The 18,702-nt window shown below is 38.4% G+C and overlaps 1 protein-coding gene across 1 annotated transcript in view; it reads right to left on the bottom strand.

The window, feature by feature from the left end:
* The window catches only part of Tnks2 (tankyrase 2), a 58,225-nt gene that overhangs the window by 16,228 nt on the left and 23,295 nt on the right, over positions 1 to 18,702 (bottom strand). Inside the window, exons 8-18 of the mRNA XM_021214470.2 lie at positions 18,158 to 18,224; positions 17,768 to 17,889; positions 14,201 to 14,292; positions 14,022 to 14,100; positions 10,525 to 10,696; positions 9,102 to 9,181; positions 5,505 to 5,650; positions 4,693 to 4,858; positions 3,010 to 3,229; positions 1,840 to 1,949; positions 876 to 1,064 (exon numbers count right to left, since the gene is read on the bottom strand). Of these exons, the coding sequence (XP_021070129.1) occupies positions 876 to 1,064; positions 1,840 to 1,949; positions 3,010 to 3,229; positions 4,693 to 4,858; positions 5,505 to 5,650; positions 9,102 to 9,181; positions 10,525 to 10,696; positions 14,022 to 14,100; positions 14,201 to 14,292; positions 17,768 to 17,889; positions 18,158 to 18,224 (1,443 nt within the window). The remainder of the gene's footprint in view (positions 1 to 875; positions 1,065 to 1,839; positions 1,950 to 3,009; positions 3,230 to 4,692; positions 4,859 to 5,504; positions 5,651 to 9,101; positions 9,182 to 10,524; positions 10,697 to 14,021; positions 14,101 to 14,200; positions 14,293 to 17,767; positions 17,890 to 18,157; positions 18,225 to 18,702) is intronic.

Below are 18,702 nucleotides of genomic sequence, written 5' to 3'. Positions count from 1 at the left end.
GTGCACATAAACACACACACACACACACACACACACACACACACACACACACACACACACACACAAATCTTAGAAAAAAAAAAATGGGTATGAAACTCCAGGTCAGCCTTATAAACAAGTTCCAGGCCAGCCAGGACTTCGTAATAAGATCTTGTCTCATAGATCCAGGGAGGACAAAACTTTGCTTCCTTCCACTTTACTGCTGTGGTTAATGACCTCAGTTGCAGAGGCAAGAAAGCACTCCTGTTCCAGTGACTGACACAGACTTGGGAGCTACAAAGGAGGCTATTTTATAAGCAGCCATGGAAAAAGAAAGAAAAACCTACATTTTATTTTACAAACCTTAAAAAAATTTTAAGCATTAATTTTATTTTATGTGCATGTGTGTGTATAGGTGCGTGTGTGCCAAGATGCGCATGTAGAGGTGAGAAGACAACTTGTGGGAGGCAGGTCTCTCTCCTATCAGGTGGGTCCAGGAATTAAACTCAGGTCTGTTAGGCTTAGCAGCAAGCACCTTTACCAGCTGAGCCATCTAGCAGGCCCTCAGACAGAGTTTCTGCTAGCACCAGGCTTTGCTACTGTGAGGGGAATGCACCTAACCGGGGAAGTTGGTAAGACCTTCAGTCTAGAATATCACGCACTGTAAAAGCATTACGGAAGACCTGGGCTTGCTGTTTCCCAACTACTGTTCATTTCCCCATACCCAAAGTACTTATTTAGTATACAATAACTGATTCATAACTCTATTATCTACATATCACAATACCAAATGATTTCTAAATTTAAATTTGGGCTAAAACCATATTATTCACTGTACAGACATTTTATACATGTCATGTGAACTTTCTGATTTTTTCAAAGAGCCCATCACTTACTGAAACTAAATCTAATGGTGTTTGTCCTTCTTGATTTTTAAGAGTAGGATCAGCTCCATGGGCCAACAATAAAGCACAAAGCTGTGTCCGTCCCTTTTGGGCTGCTTCATGTAACGGTGTGAAAGCCCATTTGTCCGTGGCATTGACACACGCATTGTACTTTATCAGTAAAGCTGCTACGTCTACATGCTGTAAAAGAAAATATTCCTGTTACAGGTGGAAATATTTTATGGAACTTTACTTCTTAAGAAACTGGTTCTGAGCTAGGCGTGCACTCAGGAGCAGAGACAGGCAGATATCTGAGTTCAAGGCCAGCCTGGTGTACACAGTGAGTTCCAGGACAGCCAGGGCTATGTAGAGAGGCCCTGTCTCAATCAAACAAAACCTGGCTCTGTACCTACTCTCTTATTTTCACATGTATTCTGGAAATGAAAAAGAAAGCCATTTCTTCTCAGCAGCACTGTAATTTATGGGTACTCGCTTCAAAATTACAGCTCAGTATTTCAGTCTACAACTCCATGATTTCTAACTCAGTCTACAACTCCATGATTTCTAACTAATTCTTGTAGTATAACTAGTGAACATCAATCTACAAACTAGCACCTTTCCTTAGTTACCCAAACTAGACCACTGACAATGGCCATTGCTGATCAGAATCCTCAGAGGTTCTGGAAATAAGTAATAATAAAATTATTTGAATCTCCAAAGATTCCTCGAAACCTATGGATTTACACACACACACACACACACACACACACACACACACACACACACACACACACGCCAGTATTTCTTCAACTAAGAGACAGGTGCCAAGGACAGAAATATATTGCTTGTCGCACAAAATGCTTATACAGTTAAGAACTAAAACGTCTATGTTGTATAACATCTTATTTAATTCTTCGCGAAACAAGAAGCCACACTCAATTCCATGTGCACTGTGTGACATCCACTTTGAACTTACTCCATACGATGCTGCGTTATGTAAAGGAATGAGTCCTCCTTTGTCCTGGGCATTCACATCAGCTCCATGTTGCAATAAATACTCAGCAACTTCCAAATTATTATAACCAGCTAATGCAGGGGAAAAAGTAACATTATTTTCATTTATAAATGTAGAAACCACATATCACCCACATACCTAAATATTTATAAATAGATATTTGTAAATTTTATGTAAATCTGAAGTTACTAGTATTTTACTTTCTGGAAAAAAAAAAATCTTCCACCGACTAAAATGTTAAAAGCTTCTATTGTTATTAGCCACTGGTTTTGGAGACCTACCAAATTACAGAAAGATTTGTCTATCTTTCCATTTAAAATTTCCCTACTAAAGGCCTTGTCTTTAAGGCTGTTACACATAATGCAAACATAACATCAAGTGTATGACCCAAGGGTCAAAAATCACAGGCACCCAATCATCTATGTGCAAACAGGAAGCAGGCTTCCTCAGGAGGTTGTAGAAACAAGCTTTACTCAGCCTGAGGACAGAGCTTAGGAAATCAAGCAATCTTTTTCTCTCCTTCTCCCCCGACCCCTCTCCCCAGGTCAGCAGAATAATCTTAGCATTGCTAAAACCAAAGAATAAGCTTATTGCTTTGGAAGTATGACACAATCTAGTCACCTCTACAAACTCTCTTATGGCAAACTGTTTTCCCTACTGCTCTTCACTTTTGAGACACATCTTCTCTGTGCAGTTCTAGTAAATTTGAAAGATGCTGGGATCAAAGGCATGCGACACCCACCACTCCCACCAACTGTTCTTACTGAAATAATCAGTACTACAGGAAGTGAGTTCAGCTAATGGCTTAATGCAGGAACACACGTACTAGGACAGAATGATAGCTCTGTCAGATCATTTGACTTGCATCTTTCAAATTTACTTAGAGGAAATATTTTAAACAAGAATAAAAATAAATTATAGGCCTGCTAAAATGCCTCAGCAGGAAAATGTACCTGCTGCTAAGCCAGACAACCTGAATTTGATTCCTGGAACCCACATGATGCAAAGAGCAGACTCTATCTAGCAAGCTGCTTTCTGACTCCAGACCCCACACCACCATCCACCAAAAAAGTAAATAAAATTAAAATAGTCTTAGATGTTATCATCTTAAATCCTGTTTCCTTTATTTACCTGCCAAATGTAAAGGTGTAGAATGCCGACCTTGGGTGTCACGGCAATTTACATTATCAGGGGAAGACAATTTCTTCACTCTGGCTAAACAACCCTTCTTGGCAGCATCCAGCAAAGCTGCATCACCTCTAAGTAGATCCTGAATATCTGTATCTCCATCTTTAACAAGATCCAGAGGAGTATTACCATCTCTGTTTTTCTTCGTAGGGTCTGCACCATGCTAGGCATGAGAAAAAGGGGGGAGTAGGGGATGGTAGGAAGTGCTTAGTGTTTTGCCAATGAGAAAATATTGAGAGCAAAGATTGTTATTGTTATTAATGCTTAAATACCATAGGCACCTGCAACACATTAGTAGGTATGTATCTAAGAACTAAAGCTACAGTGAAAGTTTTCAGCTACATAATTTTAAATTTAATCATTATTATTTTAGACAGTCTCATATATCCCAGATTGGTCTAAAATTTGCTCTATGGCTGAAGATGTCCTTTACCCATTGACTGGCTCTACCTCCTACACAAAGGTTTATGTGGTGCTGGGAATACATCCCAGGGCCTTGTGCATGCTAGAAAGGCACTCTATCAACTCAGTTACATCTGAAGCCCCCACACTGTAATTTTATGAGACCACTAACTGTTGATTGAATTAGCATGCAATGCACAGTTGCAATTTTCCTTTTTAAAAATACAGCTTCTTGGGGGCTGGAGGGATGGTTCAGTGATTAAAAGTACTGACTTCTTCTCTTCCAGAGGTCCTGAGTTTTGGTTCCTAGCAACCACATCGTGGCTACAACCATTGTAATGGGGAACCGATACCCTCTTCTGGTGAGTCTGAAGACAGTGACAGTGTACTCACATACATGAAATAAATCAATCTTAAACCAAACCAAACAAACAAACAAAAATCCAGGGTCTTAACTGTGCAGCCTTGGCTAGCCGCTTATAAACTAACTCACTCTGCGGACCAGGCTGGACTTGAACTCACAGAGACCCACTTACCTCTGCCTCCCAGGTGCTGTTTTTTTTTTTTTTTTTTTTTTTTTTTTATGTTTTTTTTTTTTTTTTTTAAAAATTTTTTTTTTTTTTTTTTTTAAGATTTTTTTTTTATATGTAAGTACACTGTAGCTGTCTTCAGACACTCCAGAAGAGGGCGTCAGATCTTGTTACNGATGGTTATGAGCCACCATGTGGTTGCTGGGATTTGAACTCCGGACCTTTGGAAGAGCAGTCGAGTGCTCTTACCCACTGAGCCATCTCACCAGCCCAGGTGCTGGGTTTTAAGGTGTGCACTACCACATGTAGCTGTGTTTTTCCTTTCTACAAATATCTTATTATGAATCTGTGTTGTAATATTCTACAGCAAAGTACCTGTATCTATTAGACCAGCACCATCACTTTTATAGAAGGTTAAACAAATTTGGCTTATTAACCACATAATGAATCAAGTAATTTGAGGTTAGATTACTAAACAGGGAAGTTGGACAGCAACTAGAACTATCACATGATAGGTGGCTATATATATAAATTCCATGCTGATAAATATACATGTAGATTAAAATCTAGTTTTAGTATTAGAGAACGGCTTTTTCTACTTTCCTTGGTTTAAGACTCATATTACTGTTATCTGAAAGATAATCTGAGTACTTTAGTCACTGCACTGTCCATAGTACGCACTTAATAAGCATACCTGGAGTAGAAGTTTGCATATTTCATATTTTCCTTTTGCTGCAGCTTCATGTAAAGGTGTGAACTTCCACAAGTCAGCGACATTAACTACAGCTCCATGCTTGACAAGAAGTTCTGCAACTTCATAGTGCCCATAAGAACATGCATTGTGCAAAGGAACAAGACCTCTGAAAAGTTAAAGAAGTGGTTTAATCTCAGTAATTATATTAACCAAACATACTTATTTCTTAAACTGCCCAAGAGAGTAAACTCTGTAAAACTTAAGTCTATGTATGGAAAGCAGAAAACTGTTTATTGGAGGGGAGGGGGCAATTCAATATGTCCTAAATACAGAAACACAGAGACTATTATAAACATTCACATATAGACTTAACATCTAGCACCGAGTATTTTAAACAAAAGTAATTTCAAAATAAACAAAAAATTTAGCATATCCTCAATGAACACTGAAAACTTTATTAATCAGTATGAAAATCACAAAAATGAATTTTCCTTGGCAATTATAAAATAACAAGACATTATACAAGTTAATTTTAATGTAAATTTGAGCCATCTGCATGTTTTTTGTTTTTTAAAAGAAAGGGTCTCACTCATACTGAGCTGAGTGTCTCAAATTCCCCAGTGCCCCAGTGCTTGGGGTTTAGGTGTGCATTGCCATGCTGAGCATCAACTATTAACGGAACTTATAAGCTATCACTGAACCAATTTTAGGAAGTAAATTATATGTTAAAAAACAGAAGCAGTTTATAATTTATCATAGAAGTCTTTTTGTATTACCCAATGGTCCCATAAAGGTGTGGTAGGACTTCTCACCCTTTGTCTTTAGCGTGCACATCAGCTCCGTGCTGCAGCAGGTACTCCACCACAGACACTCTGTTGTACCCAGCTGCAAAATGGAGTGGGGTTGACTGGCGTCCTTCAATGTCTCTGCAGTTGACACTCTGAACAGTACAGAGTTTCTGTAGAATTGAACATAGCATACACATTCATTTCTCATGTTTTGTTTTAACACAATTTAACAGAAAATTTAAATGTCTGCTTTATTTTCTTATTAAATAAATATTTCAGAAACTATTCCTATTCTAGCATTTCATTTACTGAGATTTTTTCTGGTCTTCTCATCTATGATTATATTTTCTACTTTTTTGAAAGGTAATAAACTTTACTATTTACATACTGATAACCTTACTTCAAGTACTAACTGTAACTTCCATTTGGTGGTAAACACAGTAGTAATAGCAAACTAGATTCCAGCAGCACAGAGAGGAAAAATTCAGAGTCCAATACCCATATCTCTAAGTCAGAATCTGCATTCTAAGCCATGTGTGATAGTATATGCCTGATATTCCAGCATTGGAAGATGAAGGCAGGAGGGTTATGAGTTCAAAGCCAGCCTGGATTCCTTAATACTTCCTAACAAATAAATAAAACCCCATAGCAAAGTATATGTTAGTAAGATCTATCTATACGCAGATCAGTGGGGCTCAGTTTTGATGTATACTGGTCTAATCTCCACATTTTGTTAAGTCAGTGCCTGGGGTTGATAATTTATAAGGGACCACATATAAGTCAATGACTCATGCTGTACTATAATGAATGAAGAAAATGTTTCTGGTTATGTGTGATCTTGAAGAACTAAGGAAATAGTCACTAAAATTATTTTGCTGTGTTCTTTGGTTCAGATGAGTAAGTCTAGCTCAATCAAAATTAATACCCCAAATATTCTTGAGGATTATGCAAAGAATTTGGGAGAATAATATAGTTAACAGACCACAATGCTTAGAGTCAGAATATCAACATAAAAAAGCAATATCAGGTAAGTTGAGTAAGCCCCACTAACAGGCTTTTCCCAAAGGGAGCTACTGAACTGCAAAGCCCTTCTGAGCTTATGGAACACATCTGCTAGACTTGATGAATGAGGTTCCAGCCTCAAAGCAATGTTTCAGTGGGTCTGAAACACAATCTAGGAATGAGTATTTCCACTGTGAACCAGCTGTTGGCACATGTAGTTAGTTACCAAAGACCATTTTAATATCCTTTGCTTTAATTTGTCTAGTGAATACAGTCAGGTTACACGAGTTAAAATCACCTAGAAGACAAACCTATGGCATGCCTCCGAGGTACCATCTAGATGATGTTAATCAAGACCCACTTATAACTGTGGATGATACCATTCTATGGGCTAGTGTTCTAGCCTTAAAAAGAGAGAAAATGAGCTAAAAATCCACATTCTTTGGTCTCTGCTTCCTGACTGCAGATGCAATGTGAAAAGGTAGGAAGTCCCTGCTGTCATGCTGAACTGCGTCCTATATTGTGAACTGAGATAAACCCTCCTTTTTAGGTTGTGTCTGTGAGGTAGTATAGGTATCCACAAAATAAGGTAACCTGATGAATCAATAGAATGGAATGGGTGGCTTCCTTAATACAATGGCATCATTTTTTTTTTCTGAGTCCAATTTGTATTTTAAATTTATGTCTTCTAGGCTCCTTCTCAGAGGTTTTATACTTTTAAAAAATGAACAAAAAACCCTAAAGTAAAACCAAAACCACCATCAAAAACAACAAAAAAGGGGAAACAAAGCTGGTCTCAAACTAAGATCTCCCACTTAGCCTCCCAGTGCTGGGATCATAGAGCAGGCCACCACTTCTGTTAATGTTTAGTCTTTTATTTTTTGATTTTTGAGACAGGGTTTCTCTGTATAGCTCTGGCTGTCCTGGAACTCACTTTGTAGACCAGGCTGGCCTCCAACCCAGAAATCTGCCTGCCTCTGCCTCCGCCTCCTGAGTGCTGGGATTAAAGGTGTGACCGGCCGCGAGAGCAACATTTTAAAGTCTTTTTTGTCGTTGCTGAACAGGGTCTGGTCTCACTGTGTAAAGCTGACAGACCTCTTATGTGGATCAGGATGGCCTTAAACTTGTTCATGTCCCAGAGTGCTGGGATTAAAGGCTTATCTAGCTTGTATATCTTTAAAAAAGAAATGTATAGAAAATCTACTAAGTAGAAATTTGACAAAATTATTTCAAACAGCCATTCTACCACACATTAGGCAATATAAAACATAGTACATAGAAGCACTCTCTCAAATTTATTGTAGTCTAGTTTTGAAAAGTCTTTAAGGAGGAAAAAAAAAGGCTTTCTCCCCAGCTAATTTTAAAAACTGAAACAACATTTAATGTAGCATTAAAGAATTATTTAGTTCATGAAATAGATGAGTCAAATTCTTATATTTTAGTCCTGTTCTTTCAAGACAACAGGCTTTTGGGTTATTTCCCTAGACAGACACTTCTGTACAGACCATGAACACGTAGTATGGGCAGTAAGACATCAATGTGTGTGTGTGTGTGTGGCACAAGTCAAAACAATGTCTGAGGGAGGGCAACGCTGAAAGGACCACTGCTGGAATGGGACAGACCCACTGCTGGAATGGGACAGACAAGAAACTGGGTGCTCCAGCCCAGCTGGGTAAGACTACATGTTCGAGCAACACCAACACTGCTCACAGCACAACCAACGGCTCCACAGGCAGACGGGTAATGAGATGAGTGAACCAGAAGGAGCTTGTGCACACAAGGGCACTTGGTTCCTTTCCTTTGTGTGTCATACATAAACAGTACTAGAGAGCAACATGACACACTTTCTTCTTTCTCCTGGTATTGCTTTTAGACAGGGCCTTCCTAGGTAGCTCAGGCTGTCTAACTGTTAAACCTTCTGTCTTAGCCTCCCTTGCATCTGGAAAATAGGTGTACACCATTATGCCCAGTACATATTTGTCTTTAAAGTATTTTTATTTAAAAAAGGTTATTTTGCCAGGCAGTGCCTTTAATGCTAGCACTTGGGAGGCAGAGGCAGGCAGATTTGAGTTCGAGGCCAGCCTGGTCTACAAAGTGAGTTCCAGGACACCCAGGGTTATACAGAGAAACCCTGTCTCAAAAGAAATCAAAAAAAAAAAAAAAAAAAAGGCTATTATGCATGTGTGAATGTTCTGTCTGTCTGTCTGCTCTACACGTGTGCCCGGTGTGCACAGAGGTCAGAAGAGAGTGTTACATCCCTAGAATCACCATGTGGATGCTAGGGACTGAACAAAGGGCCTCTGCAAGAGCTGTAAATGTTTCTAAATTCTGAATGGTTTCTCCAGCTCCTCATTATCCTGTTATAGGGACAAATGAGCTCCTTAAGACAACTGCATCTGATACTACATGAAGAGCATTAAACTTGTGAGTGTGATTATCCTCTAAAATATATCTAATGTTCCCCCACTATTGTTTCTTACCTCCTACTGCAAAGGAATTGGTATTTTTATCCTTTAATAAATCTCTTTCCTTTAACAGCACAGATTTATTAAACAACGCCGAAACAAAAACAAACAAAAAACTAAAGATTGAGAGAAAATTGATTTGTTTGTATCTCACCTTTACAGTTTCAACGTCACCAGCCTTTGCAGCTTCCAGCAACTGTCTGTCTGCCTCTGAGTGACCTAGTGAGACGCCCTCTGAAAAGAGAGAAGAGTGATTAATTTCCACCTAGAAGAATGACCAAGCTTCAAGGGTCATCTTTTACAAAAATAGTTTTTCAAGTTTGCTAGCTTATGTAGTATTGCCACAGTGAAAAACCACTAACTATGGCTACCAAAACTTTTGAGAATATAGACTGAGCAAAAGATATACACGTGCTAACTATAAAATGTCCTTTAAGATGTATAAAGAAACAACCAAAATGAAAGGCTTGCCTGCTTTTTAACCAAAACCAGGTGCAAGCACTGGTAGAAATCTAAACTTGGTTTTGCCATTAACTTGTTTTCTGAACTGGCACAAATCACTTTAATTTCCTGACCCTCAGATTTTTTTCAAATTTAAAGAGTGAAGTTGGACTAGCAAGTATCTAGTCATTATCAGTTTAAAATTCTGTCTAATTACTCAGTTAAAAATTCTGAAGAGTCTGTATAACAAAGAAAGTCCCAGGTAAAGATTGAATTATAAAAATTAACCCTTGAAAGAACTAAAAAATACAGAGATAAATACTGACATCTTAGGATAAACATCTAGAGTAGTCTATCAAAGGAAGAACCAAATAAAATAAAGCCAAGGACAAACAGCAAAGACTCACAGTGTAACGTGGTATCAGAAGCAGCACACACACCCAAGATCTAAAATCAAGCAGGCCCGGTATTTAGGGGAAGTCACCAGGACTGCTGTAGTAAAAACCCTATCTTTTAATGTTTTCCTTGCTCTAAATAAAAGAGCAATGACCACATTTGACTTGCCTCAGAGCTTTTTAGACACCCCCATCCGACTTTGATATGATGGGTGTGTACTAAATATCCAAGGGAGCACTAAGCTTATGACCCTTCAACCTCAGTCTCTCCAATGCTGGGAATTAACAGTTTCTCAATGCTCAGCTTCTTAAACTTGAAAGGGGGCAGAGGGTGGGGATGAAGAAAGAAGGAAAGGGATAGAAAAGAAAAAAGAAAAGAAAAGGAGAAGAGATAAGACAGGGTCTATGTAACCCTGTCTGTCCTGGAACTCAAGAGTTGTACTTGCCTCCGTGACCCAAGTACTAGAGTTAAAGTTGCGGGCCACCATGCCTGGCAAATCAACTTTATAAACTTTAAAACTTGAGTGCCCTGTATTTACACAGAGAAACTGGGCAGAATATGCTACTGAACAAAAGTCATAATTATAATTTAATGACATTTAAGTATCAATATAATGAGCTAAGAATAAGTTAAGACAGCTAACATTTCTGTTTCTTACCAAGTCTTACACAGCACACCTGCCATGTGAAAAATCTCAAAGGTTAATCTTTACCACAGAATGTCACAGAAGCTCTCACTACCTTGAAGCAGCTGCTGCACATTTTCATTTCCCATTTGCAAGGCAGTGAAACCCTGAAGGGATATGATGTTTGGATCACACCCATAGCTCAGGAGCAGGCGGCAAGTCTGCAGGTGACCACAGTGTGCAGCTCTGTGTAATGATGTCTGTCCAAGACTATCCAAAGCATTAACCTTAACAAGATAGAAAACACTGAAATTAGCATTGTGGTGCATCACCTGAAACCATCCAGTTGTTTACTTAACACTTACTACTAAAAGTCTCACTTTAATAAAGAAGGGAAAAAAAAAAAAAGAAACCCAACTGTCTAGTGCCAAAGTAGGCATTTCTTTTTTCTTCTCAGAACTAGAGTACAAATTCACCAATCCATAAAGACTGAAATCAGAATGAAGATCCTACTTACAAGGTGGGTTGTCAAGTATAGTAACTATATATATATATTTAAGTTTATATAAATGTGTAGCTCTGTGGAAAGATATCTGTCCAAGCATTAAAGAGTTTATAATTTCACCTTATTTAGAACTAGACATTAAATGAAAAAGCTGCATCCATGAAAATTAATGGGTCTTTGAGGTACAGAATTTTTACGACTGACTGACTCCAAGATAAACAGCCAGGGACAAAGAAGTTCAGAGCCAACTTAGTGTTGAAATACTCATTCCTACTTAATTATCTTCTACACCATGTATTATGTAGAATACTTATTATGTGAATAGCATGGTGTATACACACAACAGAATATTTGCCAGCAATTCAAAGGCACTGTTGACATGATGATCCATCTTCAAGTCACTAACCTTAAAGAGTACACATCTGTGACAGATAAACCTCAAAATAGCTATGACTGTTAGGGGTATAGACTGCCTAAGATGAAGCACTGTTGTGGATTGAACTTAGGATCTTACCCATCGAGACATTCTGCCACTCAGCTATCCACGACTCACTTCTGCCTTAGCCTGTCCTTTAATAGGTTTGGGTGTATCAATGTACACATTTGTTAAAATTCAGCAAATGTACAATGAAGACGTACACACTTCACCCCCTATAAATTTTGTATTTAAAGAAAAACTATATAGACATCCAACTCTAGTGATGTATATAAAGAGTATTTAATATGTGCACAGCAATCTGAAAATGTGTCAAGAAATAAGGCATGTTGGTGTATATGTAATATAACATAGCTGGTGACAGTATCCATGTACTGGGCACATAACTATTTTATTCTTTCAATTTGGCTGTATCTTTGAAACTCTTTACAATAAGATATGATTACCTCTAAGACCATCTCATTTCCACTTTGCGTCTTTACCATGAAAATAATTCTTCTGTAATTAACCAATCCTTTGTTCACCAGTGTCATGTCATCAGGGAATAAGTGAAGATGGATGTAGCAAGATCTCAATGAGCACAAACGACAATGTGAGAATCTATGATAACAGAACTGAAAACCCACTAAAACGCTAGGGGCAACCTTTACTCACATTCCAAATCATTGTTTTGAAAAATATCTCCTGAGAGCTTTGAGTAATATCGATAAGGGTAAATGACGTTGCTAGTTTGCCTGGGACTTCCTCGGTCTTCACACTATCATATGGGTTGGTCTCTAGTTACAACTATCTCACTAAGTCACTAACACTCGGGGGTTCAAGATGCGACTGTACACTTTTCAGAAGTAATGTGCCATACGTAAGACAAAAGCAGCCAACAGGAAGGCACAGAGCAGACAAATGAGGATGCCAAGCAGTCAAGCAGAAATGAACTTTATTTTATTCAGTAACTTACAGTAGGGAAAAAAAAAATCACAGTTATACATTATCAATAACTTCTTGAAATCAGAGATTAGGACATTAAAGGTAACAGAAAAAGAAACTGAAAATTCTAAGTGATTCCTTGAGTGGGTAGAAATCCAAGGAAGGGGGCTGGAGAGATGGTTCAGTGGTTAAGACCACTGACTGCTCTTCTAGAGGTCCTGAGTTCAATTCCCAGCAACCACATGGTGGCTCACAGCCATCTTTAATAGGATCTGACGCCCTCTTCTGCTGTGTCTGAAGACAGTGACAGTGTACTCATATACATAAAAATACATAAATCTTTAAGAGAGAGAGAAAGAGAAAGAGAGAGGGAAAGAGAAATCCAAGGAGGGACAAGAAAACTGACCTGCAGAACCCACTGAGGAAAGGCCTCTGTTGTTTCTTTCCCCCACTTACAGCAGCTCCATCTCTGTACTATACTGAATTTTCACTAAATTTTTTCTTTGGGGAAGGCAAAAGTCTTTGGATTAAAAACTGGAAACTATCAACTGTCATTTCTGCCATGTACTCCTATTAAGCATTTTTTTTTTTTTATTATAAGTTTTAAAATTTAGTGTGTGTGTGTATGGGGGGGGGGGAGGAAGGAGTGTCTGTGTGTGGACGGAAGTACCTTAAAGTCATGACATCTTTGGGACTGAGCTCTCACTTTCTATCTACCGTGCTGACACAGGATCTTCGTACTGTTTCTGCACCTCTGCTAGGTGATCTGGCCAATTTCCAGTCTGTCTCTCATGTATCAGGAGGATGCATGCCATCACATCTGGCTTTTCACATGGATTCCAGGTGATCCAATCAGGTAGTTAGGCTTGAACAGCAAGCATTCTGCACACTAATCCATTTCTCTGGACTCATTACTAATTATATTTTAAAGTTACTGAGTAAAAAAAATGACCTAAAACTTTGATGGAAGTGTTATTCAAGGGGTAAAGTGCTTTGTATACAAATGCCAATTAAAGAATGTTATGTTAATTTATCAACATGGTTACATATGTTGTTTTTAGTCAAATTATTTCTTTGCGTTCATTCAAGTTCTTTGTCTTAGTTACAGAAATGGTCAAAGTGCAAACTCTGTACTGGTAAGTAGAGAGTATTTATCATATTAACCAAGGAATTTCAGATGTGATCAGTAAAGAAAATTACGGTAAGATGCTCTCCTGTTGAGATAGGAGGTGCTAGAGTGTATAATGTTAAGAAAAAGTCAAGGATAACTTTCATCAGTGGATTAGAAGTGGAATGGAGAAGAAGAGACATAACAGAAATAATGTACATATGAATAAATGCATAAATTTTCTAACAGTAACAAAAACTAGATTTGGTCCACAGGATTTTTTTTTAGTCTGTCTCTGTGCACCAAGGTGTGTGTGCATGTGTAAAAGTCAACAGTAGAGCCTGGGGTGTGGCTCCTCACTCTACGTGATTTGAGACAGGTTCAGTGCTGCACACAGCAGGCCAGCTGTCTGTCATAGGAGTGTTACTACCTCCTGCTTCATGGGTTCTGGGGATCTGAACTCGGGTCCTTACAACTGCATGGCAAGTGCTTTAGTCCCCAGCCTAGGACTGTTTTGATTTGTAAACTAAGAGAAAAAAAGATTTTTTGATAGAGTGAATAGTTTAAGGAGCTAAATATCCACTACACAGAAAGTAACTCACTGGATTATTACCAAAGATGACCAGAAATGGTGTATACCTTTGCTTCATGCTTCACCACTACTTCAACAACATCATTGTGAGCGTTCTCAGAAGCCACGTGCAGAGGAGTCAAGAATCTTAAAGACAAAAAGCCAGCCACACAATAAGTATGTTTTCTGTACCAAAAAAAGAAAAAATAAATAAATGGCAATACCTACTGGTTAAAAGTGTACTTACTCTTTAGTCTTTTCGTTGGTGTTTGCTCCCTTTCTGAGCAGCAGTTCACATATTTGCTTTCTTTTGGGATATGGAGATGCAGCAGCACAATGCTAAATAATTCAAATTGCAGCATTAATCAAGTACCATAGAGAACCGTTTTCACTTTAAGAATACTCGTGCTTCCATTCAAGGATAATAAACACAATATAACTTCTTTGTTCATTTTACTGAATTTGCTCTTGAAGTATTTTCTATTGGAGAGAATCTGTAGCAACTACAAATTCTGGCACGGCAGGAAAATCCCACAGATCAAGTAATATGCTATTAAATATTCTGGTTAAATTTTGTCCTGTGGTTTTGAAAAAGCCATTACTGGTAGGATAAAAAAAGCTACATCTAATAGGTAAGATTCAAGTGTCGGCATTTCTTCTAGAGATGGTAGACAGGCACTCTACCACTGCACTAGTTATCCTTAGTCCCGGGTTTCTGCTGTTACAGGAAGATAGTACCCCATCTGTTTTGTTCTGAACTCTGCTGGTTTAATAGCACAGATGGGATAGCTGCTAAGCTGCTGAGGAACTTCCTCATCTCGGTGCCTCAGCAGAACGAGGAGTTCCAATTACCTGTGTGACACCCTGTATGGTTTGTGGCTGCAGGATTTCTGAGTATCAAGGAGGGGAGGGGCAGGAGGTAGGGGTTTGCCTTTTATAAACCTATGGTTATGGCACAAATCTTTATAATCTTTTTGTTTTGTTTTTATTTTTATTTTTTTCGAGACAGGGTTTCTCTGTGTAGCCCTGGCTGTCCTGGAACTCACTTTGTGGACCAGACTGGCCTCGAACTCAGAAATCCGCCTGCCTCTGCCTCCCGAGTGCTGGGATTAAAGGAGTGCGCCACCACGCCCGGCCAAATCTTTATAATCTTAACATCCAAAAAAATACTAAAGTATAACAGGTATTCTGTCTGATTGATAATTGACTAAATAATGTGCATATTTGTTAGAACGAATATCTGAAAATCCTGGGTTAAAAATTCTGGTTAAGTCGGGCAGTGGTGGCACAAGCCTTTAATCCCAGCACTTGAGAGGCAGAGGCAGGCGGACTTATGAGTTGGAGGCCAGCCTGGTCTACAGAGTGAGTTCCAGGACAGCCAGGGCTACACAGAGGAACCCTGTCTCGAATCCCCCCCCCCCCCAAGCAAAGCTGTTCTATACATCTACGTATACAGAGATCATGGAACCTGTTCTCCTGTTATTCGTGTGAACCGTCAGTTTCTCGAAATTGTATTCCTGATTTATTTTTTGATTTTGCTGCAGTCACCCAAAGCATTCCTTTCCCATCAAAATAAAACCCTCATCTAACTAGTATACAATAGTTCTTTTGACAGACTAAGGGTTCTAGGCACAAAACCTAGAGATCATTTATTTCCAAGAAGTTTTTATTACACCCATCACAAATGAGACCTCTACTCTTCTGTACCCTAGGAAAGGGCCTGCAATCTCTGGGAACCAAGAGGACACTGTCATACACAACAACTACCCGTGAATACTTTTTAGCGTGTTTTTTTTTTTTTTTTTTGGTTTTTCAAGACAGGGTTTCTCTGTACAGCCCTGGCTGTCCTGGAACTCACTCTGTAGACCAGGCTGGCCTCGAACTCAGAAATCCGCCTGCCTCTGCCTCCCAAGTGCTGGGATTAAAGGCGTGTTTTAAGGTTCAAGACATGATGCTTGTAACAGGATACTTAGAGGAAACAACACACAACATCCTTTTATCTGTACTGTTTTGCTTTTATTACCCAAGGCCAACTATGATCTGATATTACACAGAAAAGTTTCAGAAATAAACACGATTCTGAAAAGTGTGATGCGATCATGTACAGTTACACTAGGACGTGAACCACATCTCTGTCCCAGTATACATATAGTCTGCACATGCTGCCCACTCCTTAGTAACTTTACTGGCTCTTATCACTGGATCAACTGAAATGTGTTTGTGTTCAAGAAATGCTTATTTATTCATACTTAGTGGCTCTACAGTACAGGGGTAGTTTTGCTGGCAATTATGGTATACCAAGAAGCTGTAATCACTTGTTTTAACTGAAAAGTTTCAACTTAGAACAGAAAAAGATACTGTATGTAGAGGTTTACTAAGAGCTACTGGTATGATTGTTAACCTTACTGTACATAATATATAAACTATTGCAGGTATGGATGTGGAAGAAAAAAATGATGTAAGTAGGGTTTAGTACTTTCTGTGATTTTAGGCAGTGACTGGGAAATTGCAAGATAGTCTCTGATAATGGGGTTTAAGTGTATTAGATTTTCACACTAGAAAGTTTTCCATGTTAATCTTTTTGAGCTTCCCCATACCATTTTAATACTGCTATGGTTTTAAGTTTTTGGTTAACATTTTTTATTAGTTTAGAGCTTTATTTTATTTCATAAGTGGCAAATTTCAGTTTATATTAAGGTACAGGGAAGAAGCAAGTTATTTACCAGATGACCTACTTGACTTACTTTCCTTTCCTTCTATCTAAGGAACATTCTCTAGTTTATGCAACAGAGTTTTACTATTTTCTCTTGGAATTGCTACTGTCAGGGTAGCCTGTGCCTCCCCTGTATTTCACCACTGATCTCTAGTAGCTCTGAGACTTTACTACCCACAACTTTATCAGTTTCACAGAGGACACTTCCCTCACCCCAGGTATTACCTCTGTTTGATTTTTGAGTCTTGCTAGTGTGGTTCAAGCCAGCTTCAAACTTGTGGCCCTTCTACCTTAGCCTCCCAGTTCCTGGGATTACAGGCACACACTCATCCCTAGTTTGTTAAGAAAAGTAACTATCGAGGCCAACCTGGTCTACAAAGCGAGTTCCAGGACAGCCAGGGCTACACAGAGAAACGCTGTCTCGGAAAAACAAAAAAACCAACCAAACAAACAAAAAAACAAAAAAAAAGAGAAGTAACTAATTCTTAGATACTTTATTCAAACTTGTGGAAAACCACAAAGGACCAATTATATGTTATATCAATAATAAAAATTTACATAAAGCATGCAAGGACATGGATAATTTGTCTAGATGGGTTCTTAAACTACTAATATGTTTTGGGGGGCGAGGTTGTTATTTTTCTGCACTATTTAAATTCCATTTTTATTTTTGGCTTTTTCGAAACAGGGATTCTCTGTATAGCCTTGGCTGTCCTGGAACTCACTTTGTAGATCAGGCTGGCCTCGAACTCAGAAATCCACTTGCCTCTGCCTCCCAAGTGCTGGGATTAAAGACGTCCGCCACCATCGCCCGGCAAATTCTTTTTTTAATATGCAGATGGGTAACTGATTTTAGTTCAATGTGTTAACAAATGGTTATTTCAACATTTGACAGGCTAAGGCAGGAAGATCACATATACAAGACCAATCTGGGCTAATATAGCCAAGATACTAGACTCACAAATTCAAAACAACAACAAAAACATCAACCAGCAAACCAACAAACAAAGAAGTATTTTAAAAACAGTATCATCACTAGAATCAGACATTATGACTACTTTTGGGTTATTGTATTTTAAAAGCTTAAGTTTGAAACTTTACCAGTGCGGTTTCATGTGTCTGAGGATGTTTGAAATTCACCATTTCCAGAGAAAGATGTTTTTTGATTCTTGTAACATCAGCTTCTCGTGCAGCTTGCAGCAATGAATGACCTTTAAATTCATCTGAACAAAGAAGCATTTACATCTACATGAAACTTATCATAGTAATAAAGCTTGCCTTGAGTAATAATAATATTTTTAAATATTTTCAAATAATCTCCAAATAGATTAAGTCTCAAAATTAATATAACTACCGATAACAATAATTAGTAACGGACACAATGGCATTCTAGTTCCCTTCAATTCATTCAAGTATACATAAGCTTAAGCCATGGCAGATCCACGGTCTGTTGATATTTTCTAATTGGATTAGAGATATCAACACTGTTACAAAGGGTAAGTATAATCCCATTAGCATACAGTGGTAGAAGACAGTCTTGCTTGTACCTATCAGATAACTGCAGATCAAACACATTGCTTGTCAAGGTTTTCACAGGATAAACAAAATTAAAGAATGTATTTCCTCTAAGTTTCTCTTTTACTTATCTGACTTATAAAATCACTAATTATCATTTACTGCTCTAGAATAATTTTAGATCATGCTGCTCATTTATATGTAATACTACATCTGAACCAAGTGCTTATTTCTTTTTTTCTCTGTTAAGATTTATTTACTTATTATCATATGTAAGTACACTGTAGCTGTTTTCAGACACACCAGAAGAGGGCATCCAATCTCATTACGAATGGTTGTGAGCCACCATGTGGTTGCTGAGAATTGAACTCAGGACCTTCGGAAGAACAGTCAGTGCTCTTAGCCACTGAGCCATCTCTCCAGCTCTCAAACTTTTTCAAGACAGGATCTCACTATGCAGCCCAGGCTGCCCTTGAACTAAGGTTCTCCTGTGTCTGCTCCTAAGTGCTGGGATCAAAGGC

The sequence above is a fragment of the Mus pahari genome, chromosome 1, assembly GCF_900095145.1.
Source record: "Mus pahari chromosome 1, PAHARI_EIJ_v1.1, whole genome shotgun sequence".
NCBI classification, from domain to species: Eukaryota; Metazoa; Chordata; class Mammalia; order Rodentia; family Muridae; genus Mus; species Mus pahari.
The sequence above is the reverse complement of the archived record's forward strand: the minus strand, read 5'-3'. Positions and strand labels throughout refer to the sequence as shown.